Below are 26,251 nucleotides of genomic sequence, written 5' to 3'. Positions count from 1 at the left end.
GCTTACGCGATCTTACTAAAAATCCTTTATCATGAGCTTCTTGTTTGTATGTATGTTGAATTTATTTCAAACACCGTACATAGCCAACCGTGCTAATCGGTGGTGCAGGGAAAGGACAACAAACTCAACACAAAACAAAATTCGGCCGTATTTATATGCCGTTCAAATCCACGTCGTGTTCCGTGCTCAATGCTTTCGAAGTTGGGTTTCATTCCCGTGTGTTGGCAAATGTTGCTCACTATCCCACCGCCCCGTCCACACACACCCCTTCACCTGGCACACAGGTGTACTGGGACTCGATGCAGGCCACGTACTGGGTGAACTGGAACATGGTGGCTATCATGCCCGATGAGAGCCCCACAGAGTGTGGCACCGCCCCCACCGCCCAGGTGGCAGCGGCGGTGGCCCCACGGAACGCGACCATCCCGACCCCGACCCCGACCCCGACTCCGACCCAGAACCTCTTCCCAAGCCCCCCACTCGCCACACCCAGCTCGGGTGAGACATGCACATTAAAATTAAGGTAATTCACAGCAATTTGGGCAGCAGGGCGATGCATTGGTAACACTCGTCCCTCGCAACAAGAAGGACCTCCTGGTTCGATTCACAGCTTGGGGTCCCTTTCTGTGTGCAGTTTGTGTGTTTCCCCGTCTGTTTAGCATGGGTTTGCTCCGAGTTCTCTGGGTTCTTCTGTGCAGCTAAGAAAATACATACAGTGTAACTGATATTGGCCAAAACATCTGAATGCTGAAAAGATATACAAGTTACTCATAGCCACGCTGACTGCGAAAACTGAACAGGGCCCTCCTTGATAAAGCCGTGTGTCTCGGTGAGGTTTTCCTGAGTAAACAAGCAGAAAATAAATAAATAATAGCGTTAATGCCAATCGCAGTGCTACATCAAAACTGTTGCTCCAGTAGTGGGCAGTGGCTCAGAGGTCAGAGCTCTGGACACGTTTACATTGAGTCGTCAGTGCTTATCAATATTAATGACAAATCTTAGTCGCTGCAGTGTGCAGTGTGTGACGGAGGCTGCGGGTGGTTCTGGCGTGCCCCTCTTCCACAGAGCCCGCAAAGATGCCAGGCCGCCCGCTCGCGGGGTTATACGCGTTTCCATACCTGTGGGAGGCCTCGGGTGGGTCGGAGCGCCGGGACGGGCCCGAGGAAGGGTCCTCGTTGGGCCGCACGCACTGGTGGGAGCTGCACTTCTTCCTGCGCAAACTCGAGGGCGGGCAGCAGGACAAGGCCTGCGACATCATCCGGGATGCCACAGGGCTTCCCGTCAGTGACCCCCGTTGCCCCCCCCCCCCTCCACACTACATCGCGGTTACTCTGCGCCATCTGCCGTAATGTGCCTAGGCTATGAAGCGGGGCGGTGACATCGCCTGCACATTTGCCACTTTTTGCAAAGGTTCGCGATTTGAATTGGGCAGGCCGCTATGGTTTGCACGGCGGTTGTGTAATAAATAATCGCGCCCAGTGCACATTAAAGATCAAGGCGACATCGTTCAAAGAAGAGTAAAATTACTCACAAACTATTTGATTGGAAAATAATAGCAATCGTCTCCCTCTACTCCGAAAATGTAGTAATGATGCTGAGAAAGAATCCTTAAGACTCGTTTAGGCTACCCTGGGTCATGATAGAGGCCACTTTGGTGAGGGTGGTGATGTGAAAATGCCAGCATTCCTCCTGACGTTCATGTGCACACTCTGCCACCTGCAGGTGTTCAGTATGGATGACGCCTCGCTGGCAGGTCTCTCGGTTGACCCCGAGCTGGCGCTGCGCCTGCTGCGCCACCTACTGCAGGCCGAGCCGCCCTTCCGCCAGGACCTGCGGAGTTCCAGCCTCTACCGCAGATTTTCTTCCGAGCTCGACGATCTGCAACGTGTGGCGACTTCTCGGCAAATCACAACCATCTTCGGCCACGGCGACGCATGCAAGATCGAGCCCGCATCCTCCCTCCAGCAGCCGTCGTCGTCATCTTCGCTGTCATCGTCGTCCTTGTCTAAGAAACCCAAGAAGGAAGAGGAGGCCAACAACGCCTCCTCGTCTTCGCCGGGCTCCCCGGCCCTCGTCAGGATCGACGCGGGGGGTGCGGGAGCCGTCGACGCGGTTTCCGATCCGGAGGGGGTGCAGGAGAGGCTTCGCGAGTTTGAGGCGTTCCGCAAGGCGCCGTCGGGCGAAGGTGGCTCGACATGGGCGGCACGCGTGCTGCGCGCGCTCGCGGCCTGGAAGCTGACGAGCCGGGCGCCCAGCGACCGTGCGCTCAAGGTGGCCGCCCTGCAGACGGCGGTCGCCGTGCTGGAGGAGCGCACGCAGGCTCCCGCTGCCGCCACTGAAGACAGGGCCGGCAGCGACGGCGAAGAGCAGCGGTCGAACAAAGAGGGCCGGCAACGCCCCCGCACGCCGCCGGGGACCGAGGGCCTCAAGCCGCTAATGCAGGCGCTGGTGCGGGAATTGGAGTTGACGGTCGAGGACGTGAGCCCCGTTTACTGGGCCCTGCGTGTGGTGCGTGCCGTGCTGGTGCGGCCGAAGTGCTGCCCAGCGTTCGTGGAGGAGGGAGGAGTGGCGGCGCTGCTGGCGTGCATGAGCACGCACGCCGACACGCTGCCCATCCTGCACCTCGCGTTCACCGTGAGTAGGCGTGCGAGAGCCGTCGAGTAATCCGTCAACGTTTATGTTTAACACTCGGGACGTTATCCTCTGTGGCCCTCTGTGCGTGCTTCTCTCGCAAATTGGCAGAAGCAATTGTATTGGCCTCTATGTAACCAAAGCTGGGACCACATTTTGTGACTCTGGAATTATATAGAACTCTGAAAACCACTCGATTACACTTGAATACATTATCCGGGTTGCGGAACATCTGTACTTGTGAAAATCATAAAGTATTTTTACTCGGGAGCTGGTTTGCTTATGAGCTGCTCCCCACTCATCGAGAGTCGGTGAATCGATGCCCATCTGACCGCGACTTGTCGGCAAGTCACCCCCACTGCTTTGGGAAACAATGAAAATAGACGACACGCTCTACATCATCACCCCCATTATATGTACGCAAATAAACACATCGTTAGAGCCTAGTTAACATATGTTTTGTAATATCCGTCATCTTGCTTTTTCTGTGTTACCCCTGCTCCCATTAACCTAGATAATTGACGGAAGAAATTAGTAGACAATCTCCTCCCCACATCAGTCCCTGCACGTAAAAAAAAACTGAAGTATTTTTTACACATCCCATCAACCACACGGCAGCAGCATTGGTCTAACGGATTCAAACTCTGAACCAGTTTCTCAACGTTCAGTGTCCCTTCAGCAGAGCTGGTACGTTGTGTAATAACGTACACTCATTTTGTACGTGGAGGTACAGAGGTGGGAAGGAGGCACATTATTTGCCCAATGTGTTACTTATTCTCGGATAATTGAGCCCGGAAATTCTCGTGACTGTCGTTGCTATTGATAAGTTACGTAATGATCTCTCATAAAACTCCTCCATGCGACACAGCCAAACAAATACAATTGTCTAGTGTACAAGCGTTTAGCGATGCGCTCGCTTGCCGGTGAGTTTTGATGTCTGCCGACGAGTTACCCTTGAAATAGCTTCTTAGCTTAATGGGCTTTACTTGGGAAACAAACTTCCGATTCTGAGACTGCTGAACAATCCTCACAGACAACTTCAACTCTTGGTCCACGTGAAAGTGCTGGGGAGTGTATGGTGCCATTTGCTGGGTGTTGGCTTCTTGATGCCACGCCCGTGGCTGATGAGATGCTGTTTCCTCCTGTGTCACTCCCCCTACAGTGCCTGCATCTCGTGCTCGGTGTGGAGCTGCCCGAACCCTTGACTCAGGACAATATCGGGGGTCGCGGGGTGGTCAAGGCAGCGGCTAATGGGTCGGCGGGGAGCCGGAGGGGAAGTGAGTCGGACTGGACGGCCGCACGCGAGGCCCTGTTCAGCCTGGCCACGTCCGACCCCATGGACAGCCCCCTTGCCGCCATCGTGGAGGGCCTCGAGAAGATCATGTCCTCATCAGGGTCAGTAAGGGATGCGAGTGGGTGGCACCGTGTGAGAGAGTGAGTGGGTGAGTGAGTGACCCTGTGTGGGTGAGTGAGTGGGCACTGTAGGTGAGTGAATGGCACAGGGCAAGTGAGTGATCACATGTGGTTGAGTGAGTGAGTTAGGTGTGAGTGAGATTCATTTCTCTTTGGGTCCTCGTGTGATTGAGTAGCTCCTTGTGAGTGAATTACCACGCGTGCGTGCGTGAGTGAGTGACCCAACGTGTGAGTGTGTGGACCCCCTGCGAGTAGTTGTGAGAGTAGCAGTACGATGATTTTCTTTGGGTGCGCTTGCGCAGGAATAACAGCGCGGCGAGCGAGGCGCTGCAGCTGGTGTTGGGCCTCAGCGAGGTTCACCAGGGCGTCGCTAAACACCTGGGGCACTGTGGCATGTCGCGACTGCTCGTCGGCTGCAAAAAGAAGGCGCTGTCCATCGACCAGTGGGGCCGCTTCCTGGAGATGCTGGGCCTGTACATGGCCGTCGGAGGGGGTGAGTGACCACACCCACCGTTGGAACCGGAGAAGCCGGAGGAAATCCACGCACGACATGGGGAGAACGCACAAACTCACTCCACGCAGAGAAGTGCCCTCTCAGCATCTCTTCCCCAAGCTCTTCGAGAAGCAATCCTGCTCGATTCAGGAACCTCATTAACTCTTGCCAATTACAACTTTGGTGGTGCTGTTTAATTGCCGACCTCTTGACATTTTCGGGCCATTGGGTCACTGCTCAGCAACTGTGTAAAAACAATATTCATAAGATCGCATAAGTATAAATGTGTCGTTAACTCGCAACCACCCGAGACAGCCAATTATTAAGGTTTGTCACGTCAACAAAATGTGCCATTTAATGAATACTTTAGCCCACCGGTGAGTAAATCCACAACAATCACAAATTTGAGTACGACGTTTCGCTGGTAATTTCATCCAGCATCATCGGGCGATTTCACCAAAGCCTGCATGTCAAACTGTAAAATGTTTTTCTACAATCCCGCTTGTGTATGGATGTGTGTACACGTACATGTGTGTGCATGTGTGTGTGTGCTCGCGTGTGTGCATGCGTGTGTGTATGCGTGTTTGTCTTTGTGTGCCATGAGGAGCGGTAGCGTAGTGGTTAGCACACTGCGCTACGAACCCGGTGACCCGAGTACGATTCCCGCTCAGGCAACACCATTGATGATTATTTAAACCGGTCCTGGGCCTCCCCTATATTGACTCGGCCTCAAATGAGTACCTTTGTTAACATGCCCGCTAGGGAGACAAAGGTGGCCGGGCGGGGTGTTGGCCACCCACCTCGTGTGCCATTTCGGCCTTCATGGGTGTCTGCTGACAGCACATGCTCCTACAGTTTAAGGCTATATGAGGGATCTTTGTCTTTGCGTGTGTTCGGTCATGTGGCTCATGCAGACGTGGCGTCGGAGTTGGTGACCAAGCTGCATCGGTTGCAGCTGCCAATGCAGCTGCGGAGCAGCGAGCTGTGCCGCAACAGCCTGCTGGTGCTGGACGGCTGGCTGTCGGGCGAGACCCCGAGGTCACCCAACGACACGCAGCTCGCAGCCGTCATGGCTGCCCTGGGCGAGCCCGACGCATTCCGCAACATCCTCGCACAGATGAACGCCCTGCGCTCCGACAAGGAGTTGCAGCTCGCCGTGCTGCGGTGGGTGTGGGAGTGAGGATGTCTGTGTGTGTGTGTGGGGGTGTTGTGCTCGGAGTGGTAGTGTAGTGCTTAGCGCGCTGCGCTACGAACCTGGCGACCCCAGTTCAATTCCCGCTCACGGTGAACACCGGTGGCGATTATATGAACTAGTCTTGGGCCTCTCCTAGGTCGACTAAGCCTGAAATGAGTACTCTGTGTGATGTGTAAACATTGACAGTCTGGAGACAAAGGCGGCCAGGTGTTGTGCTGGCCAGCCATCCCCTCGTATGCTGTGCTGGCCTTCATAGGCGCTCGCTTCCAGCACTTTCCCGAGCAGTCTGTGAAGGTTATAGAGGAATGTTTTTCTTGTCTCAATGATTCACACTGCACCACAATCCTGAAATCTAAAACATCGTCATTTGTTATGTAGCCAGTTTTTGCTTTTATTTCTGTTTGGTTCATTGTTTATATAATTAATTTTGTCATTTTCACGCCCCAGGTCACTCCTATAAATGAGCTTCTCTCATAGTCTCTTGAGTTCTCACCTGTTAAACCACAATGAACTTGACATTTTATGTGCAACATTTGAAGTTGGTATCTGGCCATGTCTATTTCTGGCCCCACCGGTTTGGCATGCGCCATGCCACCCCTAACAGCTGCCAGCTCTCGGTGGTTTGTGGCCAAGTGGACCCAGAATGTGAAAAGGGGGGATCTTTGTTTCAGTGACTATCACTGAGGAGCCACAGCGTTAGCGCTTCCAATCTCTTTATGTGGCCAGTACCAGTGAATTGTGGGATAGATGTGAGAAACCAGTGGGGTTATCAAATAAATAATTCACTCTCATTGACCTTGTAAGTATTGCCACCTTAGGTGGACTATAAAAATGTGGTGTGCTGTGATGTGGTGTAGTGCTATGTGGTGTGGTGTGATGTGGTGTAGTGCTATGTGGTGCGGTGGTGTGCAGTGTAGTGCTATGTGCTGTGGTGTGATGTGGTGTAGTGCTATGTTGTGTGGTGTGATGTGGTGTAGTGCTATGTGGTGTGGTGGTGTGCGGTGTTATGGAGTGGGGGGGGTTCACTGTGCTGTGCTGTGTGGTCCGCTAGGATCCTGAGCCGCCTCGTGGAGCGCGACTCTCTTCCGTGGCACGAGTTTGTGGAGACGAGCCTCGCTCCCATGAACACACACATCGGCGACAAGGAGGCACGCGCACACGCTCACGCACGAGCGCCAACACGTTCACACGCACGCCAACACACGTTCGTGCGCGCACACGCTCACGCGCACGTTCACGCACGCGTGCTTGCATGCGCATGAGAAGTCTATAGCTTTGCGTCGGTGATCGCGCGTGCCGGGCGCAGGTACAGCAGGAGTTCATCACTCTGCTCCACCGCCTGGCGGTGGACAACAAGGACAATGCGATTGTCATGTGCCAGCTGGGGCTGCGCGAGGCCATCGGCCGCTCGCTCGAACGGCACGGTCTGAGCCTGCGGCTGGCGGGCGAGCTGCGCGACCTCGTCGCCGACTGCGAGAAGCACGCCGGCCTCTACCGCCGCCTCACCACCAGCATCCTTGCCGGCTGCATACAGGTCACGCGCCTACACCCGCGTGCGACACTCGCCTCCAGCCCGGTCGCCTCCAGCCACTGCTGTGGTCGCTGCTCCTGTGAACGTCGCTTATTGAGTCCCATGTTGAAGTCTACCGGACGCTGGATGTTTCGTCACATCCACACCGCGTTCAGCCTCCGCACTGCTGATCACAACGACACACTGACCCGCTCAACTCACCCACACGCTCCTAATTATACACTTCCATATTTACTCACCCACTCACTCAAACCACATCTCTTTCTGCTTCTTCCCCCCACACTACTCCTCTTTGAAAATCCCTGACGTCATCACTTTGCAAGATTTCTTGTAATAATAATCATAACCTTGCTGCATTAAATGTAATTGTTAACTCTTGTCCAATTAAAACTTTGGGAGTGCTGTTCGGTGCTCGCTGTTCGACGTGTGGGCCTGTGCAGAGCAACGATGTTGAACCCTTTCCCGAGGTGACCGAAAGTTGCAGGGTGGGTGTCTCGTTCACCGCTGAATCTCTGGCCATGCAAGCGGTTAGCGCTCATGTTATTTAGAGGGGCCGTAGCGCCACTGTTTTTAAAGACATTGTATTCACCGCAGAGAACTGTAGTGACATAACTACACACAATAGGATAACTGGCGCCGAGCGGTGCCACGCCCTCCCGCATGGCCTTGTGGGAGCCTCGGTACCGATAAAGTTATTTTCTTTTAGTTTTTCTTCCTGATACCGTACGTCATTGGAAAGGCTCCGTTCCGATGACATACAGAAGAAAAACTGATGCCGTACACGTACGTCATCGGAATGGTAAAAGGTTGATAAGAAAGCAGTTGTCTGCAGAAGTGGCCCGCAGCGCATCCCGCACAGCATGTGAACGGTTCCTCATCCACCTGGTCCCGTTGAGACACTCTGCCGCGTTCCTACGAGCAGCTGTGTTTGGTCATGCGGTGGACTGCGCTCATACCCAGTTCATTTCCCACTCCTCAGATGGTGCTGGGCCAGATTGAGGAATCGCGGCGCACCCACGCGCCAATCCACATCCCCTTCTTCAACGTCTTCCTCCGCAACCTCTGCCAGGGTAACCCGGAACGCTCCCTCCCGGTTGCTCCACCCCACACTCCCAGTCGCCTTCCCCCCACTCCAGATCGCTCCTTCCCCTCCCCTCCATCCCACTTCCGGTCGCTCTTCCCCACTCCTGAGCGTTCCACCCCACCCTACGCTCGCTGCACCGATGAACGCCGTGTGGCGGCCCAGCGCCCGCTGAGCACCCATGCTGTGCGGCGTGCAGGCTCTAAGGTGGAGATGAAGGAGGACAAGTGCTGGGAGAAGGTGGAGGTGTCCTCCAATCAAGCGCGGGCCGCCCGTCTGACAGACGGCAACGCCAAGACCTACTGGGAGTCCAACGGCAGCACGGGCTCGCACTACATCAACATCTTCATGCACAAGGGCGTCGTGATCCGGTACGCGGGGCAGCGAGCGTCACGCACCCGGCACCCACCCACCCACCCGGCCGTTCGCGCGTGCGGCGCGTGCCTCGGAGTGACACGCGGGGGGGGACCCCCTTACCGTGGCGCGCAGGCAGCTGAGCGTGCTGGTGGCGAGCGAGGACTCGAGCTACATGCCGGCACGGCTCGTGGTGCTTGGGGGCGAGGACCCCACGGACGTGAGCACCGAGCTCAACGCGGTGAGGGTGGCGCACAACGCATACGGGGGGGGCGGGGGGGGACGGCGTGCCCGCAAGGGTTCCCGACGGCGTGCTCGCGCAACGCCGCCACTCACGCACGGCCGTCTCCCGTCCGCTGTGCGTTTGTGTGGCAGGTAAACGTGCCGTCGTCGGCCAGCCGGGTGCTGCTGCTGGAGAACGCCACGCGCTACTGGCCCATTGTGCAGATCCGCATACGGCGCTGCCAGCAGGTACCACACGCCGCGGAGGCCTTGCGTGGCATGGTGCGTGATGTTATTGGATTTGAGGCTACACTGCTGTGCGACACGGTGTACCCACAACTATGCTCCAGCCCTTACCAACCCGCCTTTACCAACCCGTGCTGACCAGCGTGGTGAGGTATGGGTAAGTCACCCCCATGATTCACATGGGGTGGGGGAGGTCACCGGTGGACTGGGGGGGGCACAGGATGGGAGCCACCGGTCACGGCTCCACGGGCGATCTCCGTCTTCCTGTTGGTGACGCCGTTCCCGTGTGCACAGGGAGGGATAGACACGCGTGTGCATGGGTTCGAGATCCTGGGCCCCAAGCCCACGTTCTGGCCCGTGTTCCGCGAGCAGCTGTGTCGCCGCACCTGCCTCTTCTACACGGTGAAGGCCCACACGTGGACGCAGGCGCTGGGCCACGACCGCACGCACGTGCTGCAGCTCTACAGCAAGTGCGTTTGTGGCGGCACCGTTCCTCGCGCTCGCACGGCGGGCAGCATTCACCTTCAGTCCAGCCCAGGAAGACAGGGGGCCATTTTTCTAAAACCGCGCGACTGTTGTAAGATAGATTAGTCCATGTCAGACTCGCTTTACTAAATAAGTTTGTTTTGGTGGTTGTTGGAGGACATGATTGCCTGGTGCCCAGTTTTTATTTGCTTATGTGGCCTGAAACGTCACCTCTGTAACGGGGTAACATTTCGGGCAATGGTCCTTCAGAACACAATGGGCTATAATAGGCGACGCGTCAGCTATCATACACCGTTTCCCTTATAAGGCCACTGTGCTATTGATGAATGTGTTGAGTTTTGCTGCTATTTGTGCTTTTCACCACTGCCAAAGCAGCAGCGTCACTAAATAATTTGATTTACGAGGAGGTGGAGTGGCTACAGTGGCACGAAACGGCAGCTTCGTCCTATTTGTTGATGTCATTGTCGTGCGGCGCTCATGCGGGCCTGCAGGATGAGCGCGGTGTTGCGTCACGAGCAGCAGTTTGCCGAGCGGTTTCTGCCAGACTTGGAGGCGGCGCGGGCCCTGGGGCAGACATGCTGGGAAGCCCTTGCGACGCCCATCATCAGCAACATCAGCACCGTCAACAAAGGGGGTGCGTGTACTTTCCTGCGCGCACACGCACACCGGCTGACGAGCGCCATAATCTAAATTGTATTATCTGAGCCAATAACTCTTTTTCAAGGGTGACTCACTGTGCGCTGCGTGCGTGTGGGGCGCGTGCAGATGAGAGCAGCCCGTTCGCCTGGCTACTTGTGGAGTACCTGGGCGCGGGCGGAGGCCGCGGAGCTGGCGTGGGGGAGGCGACGGGCGGAGGAGTCCCCCGGCGGGGCCAGCGCGGGAAGTCGCTGGTGTTCGCATCGCGAGCGCGCCGACTGTGCCGCCTGCTGGTGCACGTGGACACCAGCCCTGCCGCCACGGAGGGCACCATCCGGCCACCCTGCAAACCCGGTATACGCTCCAAACGGTGCGCCGCTACACTGCTTACCGGCGGGACGGGCGGGGCCGGGGGGCCGGGCCCATGGCCCCACCCTGGGCAGGCTCGTGCAACAGTTTGCCTCTCTCTGCAGACCTGAAGACGAGCAAGGGCAAGGAGCGCAACGGTAGCAGCCCACCGGAGGGAGGACAGGAGGAGAAGGCCCCGCGGAAACCCAGCGCCATCGCGCAGTTGGCGTCTTGCTGGGCCGGGGTGGTGCAGCAGCAGGCATGGGCACGCACGGCACTGGCGCGGCGAGGCCGGTTCACGTATCCCCCCCCCCGCCCCCCACGCTAATGGGACCTGCGTGGGCATGGGTGCAGGTGTCGACGTTTCTGGACGCGAGCTGGAACGCGGCCGATTTTGCGGAGCTCTATCAGGAGCAGTTTGCGAGGCTGAGTGGCGCCATGCGTGAGCTGTTTGGGAACCACGCAGCCTTCATGCTCGCTCTGCGAGAGGGCTTCCGCTCGGCCCTGCTGCACCTGCCGCACCTGCCCGCCGTCAAGGTGCTCCCTCCCTCGGTCCCTCCCGTGGGTGCTGCTTCAGCTGTGCGCTCAGGACTTGTTTACCCAGCTAAGGTTTTGCAGCCGGAGGCGATGATTTCTATTGTTAATCGGGAGCAATGTTGCTGTGAGTGATACAAATTGAGCATCTTGAACGTTCATTATGAAGCAGACGGCATGGAGTGATTTGTGGTTTGTACACACTGCAGTATTCTGAACTCATTTATTTAGAACTGCTTTTTGTGCTTAGTTGTCCTTCCCCCACACCTCCAATTTAATACGGTTAGCTACGTACGGTGCGAAAAACGTTATGCAAACATACAACATACCAGCCCGGCTTCCCAAACTCGTTGCTGCGAACCTCAAGTCACTGCCCCGTGGGAGCGCTCACTGTCCTGTGCTCACTGCGCCATGCTCGCTTTGTCGTGCTTGCTCGTGGGTGGACAGGTGGCCGAGGTGTTGGCTCAAAATGTGGACCGGCGCATCCGGGCACTGGGGGTGGCACGGGCCAGCGGGGACGGCCTGGCGCAGCTCATGTCCTCCTTGGAGCCAATCACTTTCCTCTCCGGCCTGGAGATGGCCAACACCTTCGAGCACTTCTACCGGTCTGTGCATTGCTACAGTGCGTGTGCGCGCGTGTTGTCATGTGGTACAGATACAATGGGAGGCTGATCGATGCCTTAATGTGGTTAAATCATGGCTCGCTGTTATATATGCTGATGATCTGGTAACTGCTACTCACTCTGAGAAGGAGTTGGAGGCTGTGCTACTTAATCTGGAGTGTGCCACGAAGAGGCGTGGAGCCTTCCCATCAACCCCACAAAAATTAAGCACCTGCCTAGGTATGTTGTGCCATCAAACACACCACCTGCTCAACTCCCCATTATTAGTGTTGGGGCAGTTGTGGAGGGAGTAGAGAAGTCCGAATCTTGGTAGTGTGGTTATGACCGGCTCCGGTTTGGCAGCAGAGGTCTCGCCCAGAATCAGTTGAGCAGCATTATCTTTCCATCAGCTGTGCAAAACTGTGTGAAAGCTACCTGGTCTGTTGCTTCACATGAAGCTTTGCGTCTTCTCGGCTACAGTTAAGCCCTCCCTTCTCTATGCTAGTGCAACATGGACCCCTCTGAAGGAAAATCTGCGCCGGTTTTAAACATCCAACCACCGCATGCCCAGGCAGCTTCTGTTTGGCAAGATAGAAAGGGGCTACATGGGTGCAGCATGGGCTAGAATAGAGATTGACTGATGCGATACAGGAGGATGTGGAGCTGAGTGGACTTGCTGATGATAGTGGTGTCAAGATCGGCCTCTTTGGAGGAGCATTGACTTTGTGTGTTCGTCTGTGGTGGGGGGGAGCGGTAGTGTAATGGTTAGCGCACTGTGCTACGAACCTGGCGACCCGAGTTCGATTCCCGCTCATGGCCAAACATCACTCGGGAAATAAAGATGGCTAGACGTCGTTCTGACCCACACCTGCCCTTACGTGCCATGTTAACTGGCCTTCATAGGTACTCGCTAATAGCACTTTCACTCGCAGCCTGTCTGCGCTATACAGAGATCTTTGTGTTCATATTAGCTGATGACCTATTAATTGCTGCTCACTCTGAGACAATTTAAGTCTCTGGCTGGTAGCAGTGGTGTTAAGATTGGCCTCTGTGGAGGAAATTTGTGAAGGACGCTACTGGAAGCCGCCCTCCAGCACCAACAGAGGGCGGAGGAGCAACGATTCCTGCAGCGAGTCGCCACTGAGTAGTGCAGATGCCATCAGTGGCTGCTGGTTGCGAGTGTGTGCGCGCGAGTAAGCTGTGTGCACGTGTAGAGGAATGAAATACGCGGTGCGCACAGTTAACCGAGGGCAACTGAGGGCAAACAGGTGCGCGTGTGCAACATGAGGTTGCACGGACAAACCGCCACCTAAGGGGTGCAAACGGGGTCGACCGCCTGTGCACGTTGAGGCTAGAGGTGTTGCCAGGGAAATGGGAGTTAAGGGTTTATTGATAGGCCAACAGACACCAGCCTGGCGGGAGCTAAAGAGACGCACGAGAGGTCTCGGATAATGAGCAGAGACATGTGTGTGTGCTTGTTTCGGAGAGCGGGTTGTTGTTGCCGGGGACAAGAGTGAAGACATCTCGCCGCTGCCACTCACGCCGTCGCCGGGCGAAGGGCAGCGGCGGGGGTGGAGATTTAGAGTAGCTGTTTGCGGATATGCTGGGAGCAGAGTTGCCGAGTGCAGGATAAGTGAGGTGGAAGGTAGATAAGAGGGTGGAGAAGTTAAACACAAGTGACCGTATAGATAGTTATAGGAGTGCCTACAACTGGTTCAAGAACAGGTGAATAAAGTGTGAGCAGGTGATTTGTTACAACGTGTTGGTGTGAGCAATTTTTGAAGGCACTACACATGTAACAGGTTTAGTTTTTGGGCTGCTGCTGCTGCTGCTGTTCATGGTTGACGTTGCTCACACCGCGCTGCGTCAGGTTCTACCTGTGCGAGCGGCTGCTGGTGCTGTGGGCCCTCTGGCTGGAGCCGCTGGTTAGTGCGCAGCTCGAGCCCTGCTTCCCGGGCCGCCTGCCCCAGCGCATGCTGCACGACCTGGCCGACTCGGAGCGTGCCGCCACGCACTACACGCAGTACCGCCTGGAGAAGCTCGACCGCAGCCTTGCCTCCCTCTCCGACGAGGTGAGGCGGGTGCCCTGTCCGGTGAGGCGGGGACAGCCGTGAGGGCGTGTGCTGCTGGTGTCAGGGTCTCGGCTTGAGCAGCATCGGTGATCAAAGAGGCCGGGTGGCTCTGTGGTCAAGGCGCTGAGCCGGCACCGCTGAGATTCTGGGTTCAAAACCAGGCAACAGCCCGCAATTAAACCGGATTCTCGCGTGTGGTGGTGTTATGGTTATAAGCCTGGTTGATAATGACTGCACAAAGAGATATTTGGCCAAATCACAGCCATGTGACTGTAATGGTTCGATTGCCACGTGACAAACTACTTCTCAGTGGCAAGCGTATGGGAAAGTGCTGCCCATGACTGTATGGAACTGACGTCACCCCTCTCTCAACACGAACGGCTCATTCTGTGGGAGTGCGGCATGGAAGACCTTGTCTCCCGACGTGACACCGACGGCGCAGTCGGAATCGAGGGTAGAGATGGAAAGGCGGTGGTGAGCGTTGCGCGCAAGGAGGCTGTTGGCCACACGACCCGACACCCACTGCCTCCGTGCCAACTTCTGTCTGGGCGCAGGAGATGGAAGACGAAATGGAAGAGGAGGAGGAAGAGGGGGAAGGGGGGAGCCCTTCCGCTGCTGCTCCGGAGCTGCAGGTCATGGTGCTCTCATCGGCCTTCTGGCCCGTACCCCCTTCCACGCACATGGCCCCCCCAGCGAGGATGCTGCCGCCACCACTGCTCGACTTTGTGCAGGAGTACACGGAGTTCTACTTCACAGGTGCGTATAGCTACACATGGACGTGAATGGCACGCGTACGTATAGCTACGCGCGGACGTGTATGCAGTTACGCGTTGTCCACGGCTGGACGAGGGCTCACCGCGCCGAGCGGGTCGTGCCGCTTGTTTGACCACCGTGCCAATTAGTGCAGGTCGGTAATGCCCGCAACTAAGTCAGAATGATTTAAAGCTTTCGTGACTGCAGGGATTCATATTCTTGGTTCTTTCGGTAAAGTCACCACGTAGAAGGGAAACAATACATACTTCACTTGGAATGGAACTTTCTACAAACAAACTGAGGGCACCCCAATGGGCTCCCCCCTATCTCCGGTTGTTGCCAACATTTTCATGGAAAATTTTGAGACTGACGCCATCCAGACTGCCACTCTGCGCCCAACCTTATAGAAGAGGTACGTGGATGACACTTTTGTCATCTGGCCACATGGCCGGCCTGCTCTAGACCAATTTTTCGACCACATCAATTCCATACACCGAGCTATCAGATTTACCATGGAAATCGAAAAAGATGGCAGGCTACCTTTTTTGGATGTCCTAATAAAAAAGAGACCTGATGGTTCAATGAGCCCCTCTGTCTACAGGAAAGCTACCCATACGGATGCTTACCTGAAACCGGATTCCCACCACCATCCATCCCAGAAGAATTCCCTCATCAAGACTCTGCACCATGGAGTCCAATGCATACCCGACCAGGAACACATAGCCAGTGAACTCAAGCACGTACACCAAGCTCTTAAGGCTAATGGTTACTCCGACTACACAATCAGCAAAGCTATCACTCCAACCATGAAGAAGGACCCTCTTGAGGAGCCATTCAAAACCATCACTTTACCCTACATTGCGGGGATCACAAAAAAGATCTCCAAAATCTTGAATAAACACAAGATCCAGGTCCGATTCAACACATTACATAAAATCCGTGATCTGGTTCCATCTGTAAAAGATGTGATTCCGGACATACAGTACCCTGGTGTCTACAAACTAATTGGCCTCTGTGGTAGTAGTTACATTGGAGAAACCAAACGCCGTGTCTCGGACCTTATCCGTGAACACAAAGCAGACCTAAAACACGGTAGGACCAACACCTCGGCCATGGCAGATCACTGTTATAATTCAGTAGGCTCACATGACATTTACTTTTCCAAGACAGAGGTTCTCTGCAAGCCATCTGGCTACCATGAGAGATTTGTTCATGAGGCTATCCACATACAAACACAGAGACCATTTCAACCGAGAAGATGGATTCTGGCTTAGCAATCATTGGAAGGATTTGATAAACCATTTCAGGTCTTAATTAATTGTTCACTCTTACAGTGGCTTTCAGACCGCATCCATTATTTTCGTCTCCCCCCCTCCTCTTTTCCGAACATAGATGGACCCATCCATCTGAATAACTGCCAAATCGCTCTCCGTGGTGCTAACGTTAAAATAAATAAAAAAATTCTTGCTGTGGTTTTCACACCTGATGATAATTGCTTGTGTTGCAGTCGAAACGTCGTGAGAATTTTATTGTTTTATATTTTTATTATTTAATTGTTTCCCTTCTACGTGACTTTACCGAAAGAACCAAGAATATAAGTCAGAATGCATACTTGGAAACATAACTACGCACACGGATGCGTACACATGCCCGTGTGTGTCTGTAATATTGCATGGCCCCACGTTGTGGTTATAACGGTTCGCACACGGGACACGGCTCGGTCCCGTGTCGTGGCAGTTGAAACAATCACGCAAGCTTCCTCCATCTCCCCCCAGCTCCGTCCACACATAATAGCGTGTCACCAGATCTCGTGCAGTGGGGTAAAGTGTGGGTACTCCCACCTCTTCCAAGATGTCTGACCAGGCTAAAAGAGTAGGCCGAAATACCCTTCTGACAGCAGTGTATGACCAAGAAATTGCAGGGCTGCACCTTTGCCCTATATCATTTGATGACGCAAGCGTGTTCCTTCTTTCCCAGGCCGCGTCGTGCTCTTGTTGGTTTCAGTGCGGTTGTGTTTCACTGCTGCGTGCGACGTGCAGAGCAAAGGCTGTTTGGCGTTTGGCACCAGCAGCCCAAGAGGCTGCAGTGGACGTGGCTGGGCCGTGCGGTGCTCGCGTCGCCAGACGGCCGCTTCTCGCTGCTGCTCTCCACCCTGCAGATGTTCGTCCTGCTGCTCTTCAACCGACAGCAGGTGAGGAGCCTCCGGGCCCACGCTTTCCTCTTGCGCGCGGGGCGGGGGCGATCGGCGATCGAGCGCTCACCGATTGGCTCTGGTCGCTCGCTCACTCGCCGGTGAAAAGTTGCCCCCTTCTTCGCACTCTTTTGTGGCTACTGCCAGGGTTGCTGTTCCCTCGAACGTCACTCTTTGATTCCTCCACCCATGTTGAGGACAAGGTCTATGATGAGACTGAATGTCTCGTCTCATCCGTACTGACGGTCACTGCATCGCGCGCTTTCAGATGCGCTTCTGCGGCCGTCTGGAACGCTCTTCCTTCCGATATTAGGGAGCCACCGGAGCTGTGCACTTTTCAATCGTTTAGATTGAAGACTTTTGTTTTTTGTGTTTAGTTTGTGGTCCTTCCTCCGCACCTCAGATTAGCACGGTTGGCTACGTACAGTGCAAAAGAAGTTCAACAGAGATATTGGTGATCCCCGGCACCTACGACCTAATTGGTTCCTGGACGACGGTCACAAGTTGAGTTGTCGTAAATCGAAGCCTTATTTCCCATAGGCGCATGTCGCAACGCTAGTCTTGCTGCTTCGCTTTGGAATTCCCTCTTTACCCAAGCTCTTACAACAACAACCTTGCTTGATTTCAAGAAACGCATTATGCTTGTTATCTATTTCACCTTCATGGTGTTATTTGTTGCTGGCCACTGAGCATTTTTGACATTTGGGCCGTGCTTCGATACCATCAAACAAAAAAACAAAGTAATCCTTGGGAACCGGTGAACCACACTGCGACGTGGCTGCTGAGCTCGGCACGTGATGGCCGCGTGGCGGCGCACAGGAGGTGCTCGTGGAGGAGGTCGCACGCGTGACTGATGCGGCGCCATCCCTGCTGCGCCCGGCGCTTGCGGCCCTGCTGGGGCCCAGTGGGGTGCTCGCCTCGAGCGACGCCGACCTCGACTCGCTCACGGGTGAGCGAGCACGCAGAGCACGCCCCACGCACACTCGGACGACGCACGCGCACATCTACGCAGACAACATTCTCGCGAACGCCCACGCAAATAGCATGCACTACACGCTTACGCAAACCCCCTAAACCCTCATGCAGCGTACGCAATAAACCCCATTCGCCCCACACACACACGCTAAACCCGACTCACCCCACACACACAGTAAACCCTACTCACCCGACACACCGCACGTGTGTGCCGTTAGGGGTGCTGCGGATTAACGAGACAGCCCTGGAGGCGATGAGCTCCAGCGGCGATGGGCCCGTGTCGCTGCTGCCAGCGCAGACGTACCCGGCGAGCGAGGAGCTGGTGACACGCCTCCTGGAGCGCAAGAAGAACGTGCTCTCCTGCGCCATCATGCACATTCTGAAGGCCGAATTCGAGCTGCACATCGACCACCTCGTCCACAAGGCACGGCGTTTTCGGCGTCGCCTGTAACCCGGCGTGGCGCGTGTCCCCGCAGCGAGACGGGCTGTGTGGCGGCGCCGCAGCTCCGGAATTGGATCCGGAATCGGAGCTTGTGTGCGATTTTGTTGGTCGGGTGTCGGATGTAGCAGCCGCCTGTGCGTGCTCTGCATCGCCGCTCTTGTTTTGACGCTGGTGTGACGTCGGAGCTGCGCATGCATGCCAGTGCGTGTGTATGTGTAGAGAATCTATCGAAATTTAAAGAATTTTTTTTTTTTAACCGTTCGGATAGCTACCGACCTAGTGCTGTGTGGAAGCGATCATCAAATAATACATTGTTTAAATGCATGCCTATACAGGGCACCATACTTCAAAAAGGGATTACTATTGGTATGGCTATTTTAATACACACAATGGACAGGAAGGACAAGATCAAAGGGCGCGCATAATGCGCATGCATCATGTACGTTGCCTCAGTAATCCCCCCCCCACTTTGCGCAAGAGTGCAGAAGATTGTCACCACATCTACGCCTCGATATAGGGAACGAAACAGGTGGACTTATCCACAAATCTGGCTGTCTCCTGATGAAGCTAGTTGTAATTACTGGCAATACGTCGTACTCGGATTGTAAATGTTGTGCCTTGGCTCTCCAACACACCGGTGTGCTGTACAAGTGACGAATTGGCATGTTCTGTTTACGTGACAACCCTTACTACATGGCTTTGTCGGGTAGTGGCAGGTTTTAACGAAAGTTATATATTTACGCGATCTTACCCAAAAAAAAAACCTTATGGATGAAATTGGCCACGAAAGCCTACGTGTTAAATGTGTGTACTGTGCTTGTGCGGGGTACAGTGACGGTTAGCGCATTGCACTACGAACCTGGCGACCCGAGTTCAGTTCTCGCTCATGGCCTACGCCAGTGACAATTATTTGGACCGGTCCTGGGCCTCCCCTAGGTCGACTCGGCCTCAAATGAGTACCTGGTGAAATGTTTAAACATCACCACTGGGGAGAAAAATGTGGCCGGGCATGCTGTTGGTCACCCACCCGCTCGTGTACCGTGCCGGCGCACTAACAGCACTTGCCCTCAACAGTCTGGTAAGGCTGTTGTGTTGGGGAGGGGGGAGTTGTGTCGTGATTGGCACGCTCTGCTATCAACCCAATGACCCGAGTTCTAGTTCCGTTCACGACCAACATTCGTGACGAATATCTGAACTGGTCACGGCTTCCAGTAGGTCGAGTCAGTTTTTAATAACCATCTGGTATGATCTGTAAATACCGCCACTGCGGACACAAAGGCGGTCGGGCATGGTGCTGGCCACCCACTCCCTTGTGTGTGGTGGTGGTGGCCTTCATAGGTGGTCACTAATAGCGCTTACACCAGCATGCTGTCGTGGCTATACGGGGGATCTTTTTTGCGCGGGCCCAGGTGGTGGAGGTGTGCCAGAAGGGCAGTCTTGGCGGCCGCACCTTCGCACGCTTCACCTGCAGTGCTGTGGAGGTCAGCTGGTGCATCGAGCGCCTGCTGCACAAGGGATACCTTTGCCGGGAAGACGACAGCCCGCAGGTGTGTGTGTTCGTGTGTTTTGAGAGTGGAGCGGTAGTGTAGCGGTTAACGTGCTGCGCTACGAACTCGGCAACCCGAGTTCGATTCCCGCTCATGGCCAACACCAGTGATGATTATCTGAACCAGTCCTGGGCCGACCTCAAATGAGTACCTGGTGCGGTGTGTAAAAACATTGCCACTGGGGAGACAAAGGCTGTCGGGCGTGGTGCTGGCCACCCACCCCCTTGTGTGTCGTGCCAACCTTCATCGAAACGTCGTGAGAATTTTATTGTGTTATTTTATTATTTTATTCTCATTCTACGTGACTTTACCGAAAGAACCAAAGAAGATGAACCTTCATCGGTGTTCTCTAACAGCACTTGCCTTAACAATGTTAAAAGGCTACATGGGGGATATTTGTCTTTGTTTGAATGGGGTAGAATTTAAGATTCTACTGCCAAACCTCTCCCGGTGACAGTGGGCGATTTGATGTGGATCACATCTGATGATTACGACACGATCCGCGCCACTGCTGTGCAGGCGAATGTCACTCAACGGAGCGCGTCGTGAGCAGCCGCCCTTTGTATGCACTTCCATCCGGCGGAATGACAAACGTTCATTCAGTTCTTGACTGGATATCAAAATGAGATTTGACCCTTGTAATTGTGAGGCGACCCCGTGTCTGTAGAACCGCAGACGTGCGGGGGTCATGCGATCGTTACGTCACTCGGCGGTCGTCCCGCAGCGATTCCGCTCCTATATTAGCCACGTGTTCCTTTCCACGCGCATACGAGTGTGATGCTCACCCTGAATCAATGTCGATGCTTCTGTTACTAAATTTGACTGAGAATGGGTTTTTAAAGGCATTTCTCCCAGCTGACTTTTCTTCCAGGAAATATTTTTACATTGATATATGTTCGAGCCCTGCATTCAGTTTCTTCTGCAATGCAGTTGTTTTTGCCTCAATTTCTATTTGGTTCGTTATTGTACTTGTCTTTCAATTATTGCTTTTGTCATTTTGGTGACCCATGTCACTTCTTGCAAATGCCCTCTTGAGTTCTCACCTCCCTAGTTATTACTTAAAACTAGTCCCTGGCAATGTGCAGGTGCTGTACTACGTCCCATCGGACCCCGCCTCGCCGGACAAACGGCGTGCCTACTCCAGCTGGCGCCACCTCGACACGATCAGCAATCACGGCCGCGCGGGCACCGCGGCGCCCTGCCCTGCACCTGGTGACGCCACCGTCCCCAAACAGGCAAGGGGGCGCAACCGCGAAATGGCTCCCTCCTCTACACCTCCCTCGCCGTCATTATCCTCCCTCCCTCCCTCCCTCCCTCCCTCCCTCCCTCCCTCCCTCCCTCCCTCCCTCCCTCCCTCCCTCCCTCCCTCCCTCCCTCCCTCCCTCCCTCCCTCCCTCCCTCCCTCCCTCCCTCCCTCCTCGTCGTTATTGCCCCCTCCCTCTCCTGGAGCGAGTGAACCCTGCGGCTCCTGTGGCCGCACCCGCGCTTAGCCGCCTTAAACACTTGGGTGAGCAGCCTGATGCCGGCAGGTTGTTCCGCGTGGGGCTGCACGATGGAGGGTGATGGGGCGTGCGTGCGTCCGTGCGTGCGTGTTACGTGGTCCCGGTGTAGGTGGTGCCCCAGGTGGAGGTGGCACTGAGCTCGCGGTGGCTCAGTGCGGGCCGCACGCTCTCACAGGAGGACGTGAGGCGCCTCATGACCGGCGGCATCGCCCAGGTGCGGCTCTCTCCGTCCCTGTCTCCCCCACGCCACTCTCTTTGGTCTCAGGAGTTGCGCCAATCCTCGGTTTCCTTTTCCGTGCCAAAGCCCATCATGTTGAACTTGGAACAGTGATTACTGTTGCTGTACAAAGCAAATATTTGGCTGAAGGTGAATTCCTGCTGCTATCACAACTGGGCTGGAGCACCCAGTTCCTCACTTGTTAAAATCCAGAGTAAAGCAGCAGTCCAGGTGACTGTTGATCCAGCACTCACTGACTCACACTGATGGTCTCTTGCCTGCTTATCACTCTTCTATTACTTTTACCATGGTTACTGTTCTCATTGATTCATCCATCCATGCTGACAACTCTACCAGGCTGCTTCATCTCATATCCACTGTTCAACCACCACACTTTCTTTCCCTCGCACTGCTCAAATTTGGAAATAATAACCGTGCTCAACTCAAGCAACATATCAACTCTTGTCTGTTAAAACTTTGATCGCGCTTTTTGTTGCTGGCACGCTTAATGTTTTTCGGGCCTTTTGGCCTGTGCTCAGCATCTCTTTAAACAACAATTAACGCATCGGCGCCGCCTCTTCCTCCTGCTGCTCGCCACACAGGTGCAGGAGGTGCTGGGCCTGAGCGTGACCGTGGCCGAGCACCTGCTGGTGCACTGCGGCTGGAATATGGACGTGCTGCTACAGCGCTTTGCGGAGGCTCCCGTCGAGCTCATGCGCGCCGCCGGCCTGGCCGTGCGCAACGCGCCGCCCCCCGCCCCCCCCCCGCAGCCGTTGGCCCCGGCACCCTCCGACACCTGCCCCGTCTGCCTGCTCACCACCGTGGACCACATCGCGCCGCTCTGCTGCCGCCACTCCTGCTGCAAGGTGCCCCGCCGCGCTCGGATGCGCACAAGACCAGCGCGGAACGCGTGCTGCTTGTGTGTGTGTGTGTCATGTGTTGTGCGTGGCATAGGGGATGGGGTGTGTGTGTGTCGGTGTATTGTGTGGAGCAGTAGTGTCGTGGTTAGCGCGGCGCCGCTACGAACCCGGCGACGCGAGATCGATTCCGGCTCGCTGCCAACACCGGTGGCGGATATCTGAATCGGTCCTGGGCCTCTATCGAATCAGTCTTAAATCAGTACAGAAGTCCCCCACTATCAGTAGCCTCATTATGCATTTCGCTTATACTTTGCTAGTGAATTGGGAACATTTCCGTGTAAGGGTAATGTTTCGCATGTGTTAAATATGGTATTTATGAGTGAGGGTGTATGTGAGTGTGTCTGTTGGGCAAGAGCAGTAGTGCAGCTGTTTAAAGCCCTACGCTATGAACCCGAACACCCAGGTTTGAGTACCGCTCACGGCCAACACCGGTGACGATTATCTGCACCAATCCTCAGCGGCCGGGCATCGTGCCTTCGTCAGTGCTCGCTAAAAGCACTTGCCCCAAACAGTCTGTTACTAGACTTTTGTGAAAAAGAGCTTTTCATAGCTCTCGGATTTTTCCAGGGTAAATGGAAGATTCTGATTCTGAGGGCTGTACGGGGGTGGGGATCTATGTCGGTTGGGAGCGGTGGTGCGGTGGTTATCACACTGCGCTATAAATAGCCCTCCATGATGTGGAGGGATTCTGCTCCACTTGACGGAAGGAAACTGGCCTCGACAATGTGTAACTCCACTGCTCGCCCGAAGAGGCCTCAATCAGCAAGCCCTTCAACTGTCACTGGGAAGTTCTCTCGAATGATTTGTTTTTTTTATTATTAGTGAAAATGTATGTTAACTTATAATCGTATGTATTTTTGTGCACTCTATGACATTAAGTCACGCAATTTTGATTTCAGAGTTATCGGCTAGGAACACAACCCAATGTTTTAACATTATGCCTCTGTGAAATTCGCATTCGTTTGAAGTCATTTAGAGTTAAATGGCATCTCCCAGCAACGCATCTCCGAGGTATAGCGGGGTGCGATGTGTGATCAAAATCAGTGCTGGGAAGACAAAGGTGGTGAGGCATTGTGCTGGCCACACGACCCTTTGGTGTGCCGTGTTATTATAATAACCTTTGCATTGAGATGGTGCTGATTGCAGGCCTTGGCAACTAAGAACACCTTATGTCAAACATTCAAAGGATGCCCCTAGTGGCAGCTGTCCCTGTGTGGTACAGGATGACTCGGCACCAGCCTGTAACCGGGCTATAGCCTTGCCAGTAGAGGGTTGTGATTGCTGAAGGTGACTGGCACCACCATGCTGGGTGGTCTCCATGATGGATCACTGTCTTTGTGCAGTCGTGCTGGAGGGAGTATCTCTCCATGAGAGTGGAGCAGAACATGGTGACCAACTGCAAGTGCCCCATCTCGGAGTGCCTGGCCCAGCCACCACCAGATTTCATCCGCAGCATCCTGGAGCAAGATGCCGAGGCATTGGCAATGGTCCGCACCGCATGCACACACGCGTGCCCACACCTGCATGCACGCACTTGTGTGGGCACCATAATGAGCACGGGCTCTCTACTCGTACCTAGGCCGCTGCTCCATTTCATGTTTCTGTGACCTTGCAATCGGCCTCCTGCTCAAGTCACGACTGCTGCAGACTGCAGCAACGAGCCTCTGCTCCCCCGCATGCACGATGACAACCATGCTGCTGTGCTCGTGTCGAGGTCCGTGCCGATCCCGTTTTTGGACTGAGTACAAGATTTACAGTGACGGTCTTCAAGATTGTTTGTAGGGTGGCACCTGACTACCTTACCCCATGCATTGCTCTCGACTGCCCTGTGCATGCTCCTGGTGAAGCCGTGAGCAAATCTGCCAATGCCTGGGGGGTGGGAGAGAGGTCACTCCTCATGGTTTGCTGCTCCCCTACCACGGATCTCGTCACCACCAGAGTGCGGTGCAGGCATCGCGTGCTCACTCTGTCGGTCTTGACTGGAGATGGCTTTGTCTCTGAAGCCTGTGCACCTAGGCCATGTTAAATACTGCACTGTTGTTGGGGAGCTACCCTGGTTTAACGGGCAGCGCACTGGACTCGCAATCCAGAGGTCGCCATTTCGATTCTGTCTCCCGGCACCTCTGTCCACCCAGCAGCATAGATAAGTTCACCACAGTCAATCGAGAGGTCGTGTGTGGTGGGATAAAGTGTGGGAACTCCCACCTCTTCCGACACATCTGGTCAGTGGAGAACAGTTGACCAAATGCCTTCCAGAGCTCGCTCTCGCGAATGCCCTCCCGCCAGCAGTGGCGTGAATCGGTTATTGCAGGGCTGCACCTTTACTTGAATTTATTTATTCATTTAAGTATAATAATTACATTTGTCCTCAAGGGTCATGGAGACGCGGTTGTGGTACTCGCGGTTTGACCCAGTGCATGCGCTTTGCCCCGCCGCAGTACAATCGCGGGCTGGTGCGCTGCTACGTGGAGAGCTGCACCAACCTCACGTGGTGCACCAACCCTCAGGGCTGCGACCGCATCCTGTGCACCGACTCGATCGGCCACGCTGGCACCTGCGCCAAGTGCCACTGGAGCTCCTGCTTCTCCTGCAACTTTCTGGAGGTGTGGGGACGTGGAGACAGCGGGCATGGGTGTGTGGGTAGCGACTGGACACCGCGTGGGTACGGGCATGCGGGTAGTGATAGCCGTCTTGGCCTTCCGTTGTCTTTGTAATTCACGCGTGAGCAGGCGCACTACCCTGCCAGCTGTGGGCACATGTCCCAGTGGATGGACGATGGCGGGTACTACGAGGGCATGAACTCGGAGGCGCTGAGCAAGCACCTGGCCAAGCTCATCTCCAAGCGTTGCCCCAGCTGCCAAGCGCAGATCGAGAAGAACGAGGGCTGCCTCCAGTGGGTACCGCCACCGCCGTCGCCATCATCGCTGCGACCACCACCACCATCTTCATCATCATCGTGACCACCACCGCCACAATCATCATCGCTTCCATCGTTATCACCGCTACCACCAAGTCCACCACCGTTAATGTCACCATCAACACCACTTACAACAATATCGCTCCCATCACTATAATCCTCATCACCGCTACCACCTCCGCCATCATCACTACTTTGTTCACATATGGGCAAAATACATTAATCTGGCAAATTACTGGAGTCATGTAGGAGAGGTACAGAATACCACTTTCCTGTGTCTCTTATCCCTTGAATACGAATTACTTCGATACCAATTACTTTGAGCTGTCATTTAGTTACCAATTACAAATATAATAAAATTGCATATTTCATTTTTTTATTACTTTATTTAAATACTTCTCCCCCCGAGGGTAGCCTCTGTATGATTGTGTGTGTTTAGCGGTTGTATGTGTGGGGGGCAGTAGTGCAGTGGTTAGAGCGCTGCGCTATGAGCCTGATGACCCAATTTCGATTTCCACTCGCAGCCAACAGCAGTAATGATTATCTGAACCAGTCCTGGGCCTCCCCTAGGTTGAGTCGTCCTCAAATGAGTACCTGGTGCAGTGTGTAAACATCGCCACTCGGGAGACAAATGCGGCCGGGTGTATTGCTGGCCACCCACCCCCTTGTGAGCCGTTCCAGCATTCATAGGTGCTCGCTAACAGCACTTGCTTCTACGGTCTGTTAAGGCTATATGGAGGCTCTTTGTTATATATGTGCATACTCATGTATGTTCCCCAGCAGTCTGTTGAGGTTATACGGAGGATCTTTGTGTGTGTGCGTGTGATCGTGTGCAGCATGACTTGCGCCAAGTGCAACCATGGTTTCTGCTGGCGCTGCCTAAAGCCCTGGAAGCCGACCCACAAGGACTACTACAACTGCTCTGGCATGGTGCGTTTGTCCG

At 54.7% G+C, this 26,251-nt stretch overlaps 1 protein-coding gene across 5 annotated transcripts in view; it reads left to right on the top strand.

Moving 5' to 3' along the window:
• LOC116947660 (cullin-9-like) overlaps window positions 1–26,251 on the top strand; it is a 36,533-nt gene that overhangs the window by 5,987 nt on the left and 4,295 nt on the right. For all 5 annotated transcript variants that reach the window (XM_032963640.2, XM_032963637.2, XM_032963639.2 and 2 more), the window contains exons 7-37: window positions 285–498; window positions 1,066–1,280; window positions 1,723–2,634; window positions 3,794–4,026; window positions 4,347–4,537; window positions 5,452–5,701; window positions 6,784–6,880; window positions 7,039–7,266; window positions 8,243–8,333; window positions 8,544–8,715; window positions 8,834–8,939; window positions 9,074–9,169; window positions 9,461–9,636; window positions 10,144–10,286; window positions 10,418–10,642; window positions 10,762–10,895; window positions 10,991–11,173; window positions 11,618–11,775; window positions 13,643–13,844; window positions 14,399–14,600; window positions 16,637–16,788; window positions 17,608–17,737; window positions 17,982–18,187; window positions 19,615–19,752; window positions 20,838–20,987; window positions 21,364–21,468; window positions 22,074–22,337; window positions 23,735–23,878; window positions 24,830–24,994; window positions 25,121–25,284; window positions 26,145–26,238. In XM_032963640.2, the coding sequence (XP_032819531.2) occupies window positions 285–498; window positions 1,066–1,280; window positions 1,723–2,634; window positions 3,794–4,026; window positions 4,347–4,537; window positions 5,452–5,701; window positions 6,784–6,880; window positions 7,039–7,266; window positions 8,243–8,333; window positions 8,544–8,715; window positions 8,834–8,939; window positions 9,074–9,169; window positions 9,461–9,636; window positions 10,144–10,286; window positions 10,418–10,642; window positions 10,762–10,895; window positions 10,991–11,173; window positions 11,618–11,775; window positions 13,643–13,844; window positions 14,399–14,600; window positions 16,637–16,788; window positions 17,608–17,737; window positions 17,982–18,187; window positions 19,615–19,752; window positions 20,838–20,987; window positions 21,364–21,468; window positions 22,074–22,337; window positions 23,735–23,878; window positions 24,830–24,994; window positions 25,121–25,284; window positions 26,145–26,238 (5,940 nt within the window). The remainder of the gene's footprint in view (window positions 1–284; window positions 499–1,065; window positions 1,281–1,722; window positions 2,635–3,793; window positions 4,027–4,346; window positions 4,538–5,451; window positions 5,702–6,783; window positions 6,881–7,038; window positions 7,267–8,242; window positions 8,334–8,543; window positions 8,716–8,833; window positions 8,940–9,073; window positions 9,170–9,460; window positions 9,637–10,143; window positions 10,287–10,417; window positions 10,643–10,761; window positions 10,896–10,990; window positions 11,174–11,617; window positions 11,776–13,642; window positions 13,845–14,398; window positions 14,601–16,636; window positions 16,789–17,607; window positions 17,738–17,981; window positions 18,188–19,614; window positions 19,753–20,837; window positions 20,988–21,363; window positions 21,469–22,073; window positions 22,338–23,734; window positions 23,879–24,829; window positions 24,995–25,120; window positions 25,285–26,144; window positions 26,239–26,251) is intronic.

The sequence above is a fragment of the Petromyzon marinus genome, chromosome 31, assembly GCF_048934315.1.
Source record: "Petromyzon marinus isolate PM22_M1 ecotype Great Lakes invasive population chromosome 31, UKy_Petmar_22M1.pri1.0, whole genome shotgun sequence".
Lineage (NCBI taxonomy): Eukaryota > Metazoa > Chordata > Hyperoartia > Petromyzontiformes > Petromyzontidae > Petromyzon > Petromyzon marinus.
The sequence above is the reverse complement of the archived record's forward strand: the minus strand, read 5'-3'. Positions and strand labels throughout refer to the sequence as shown.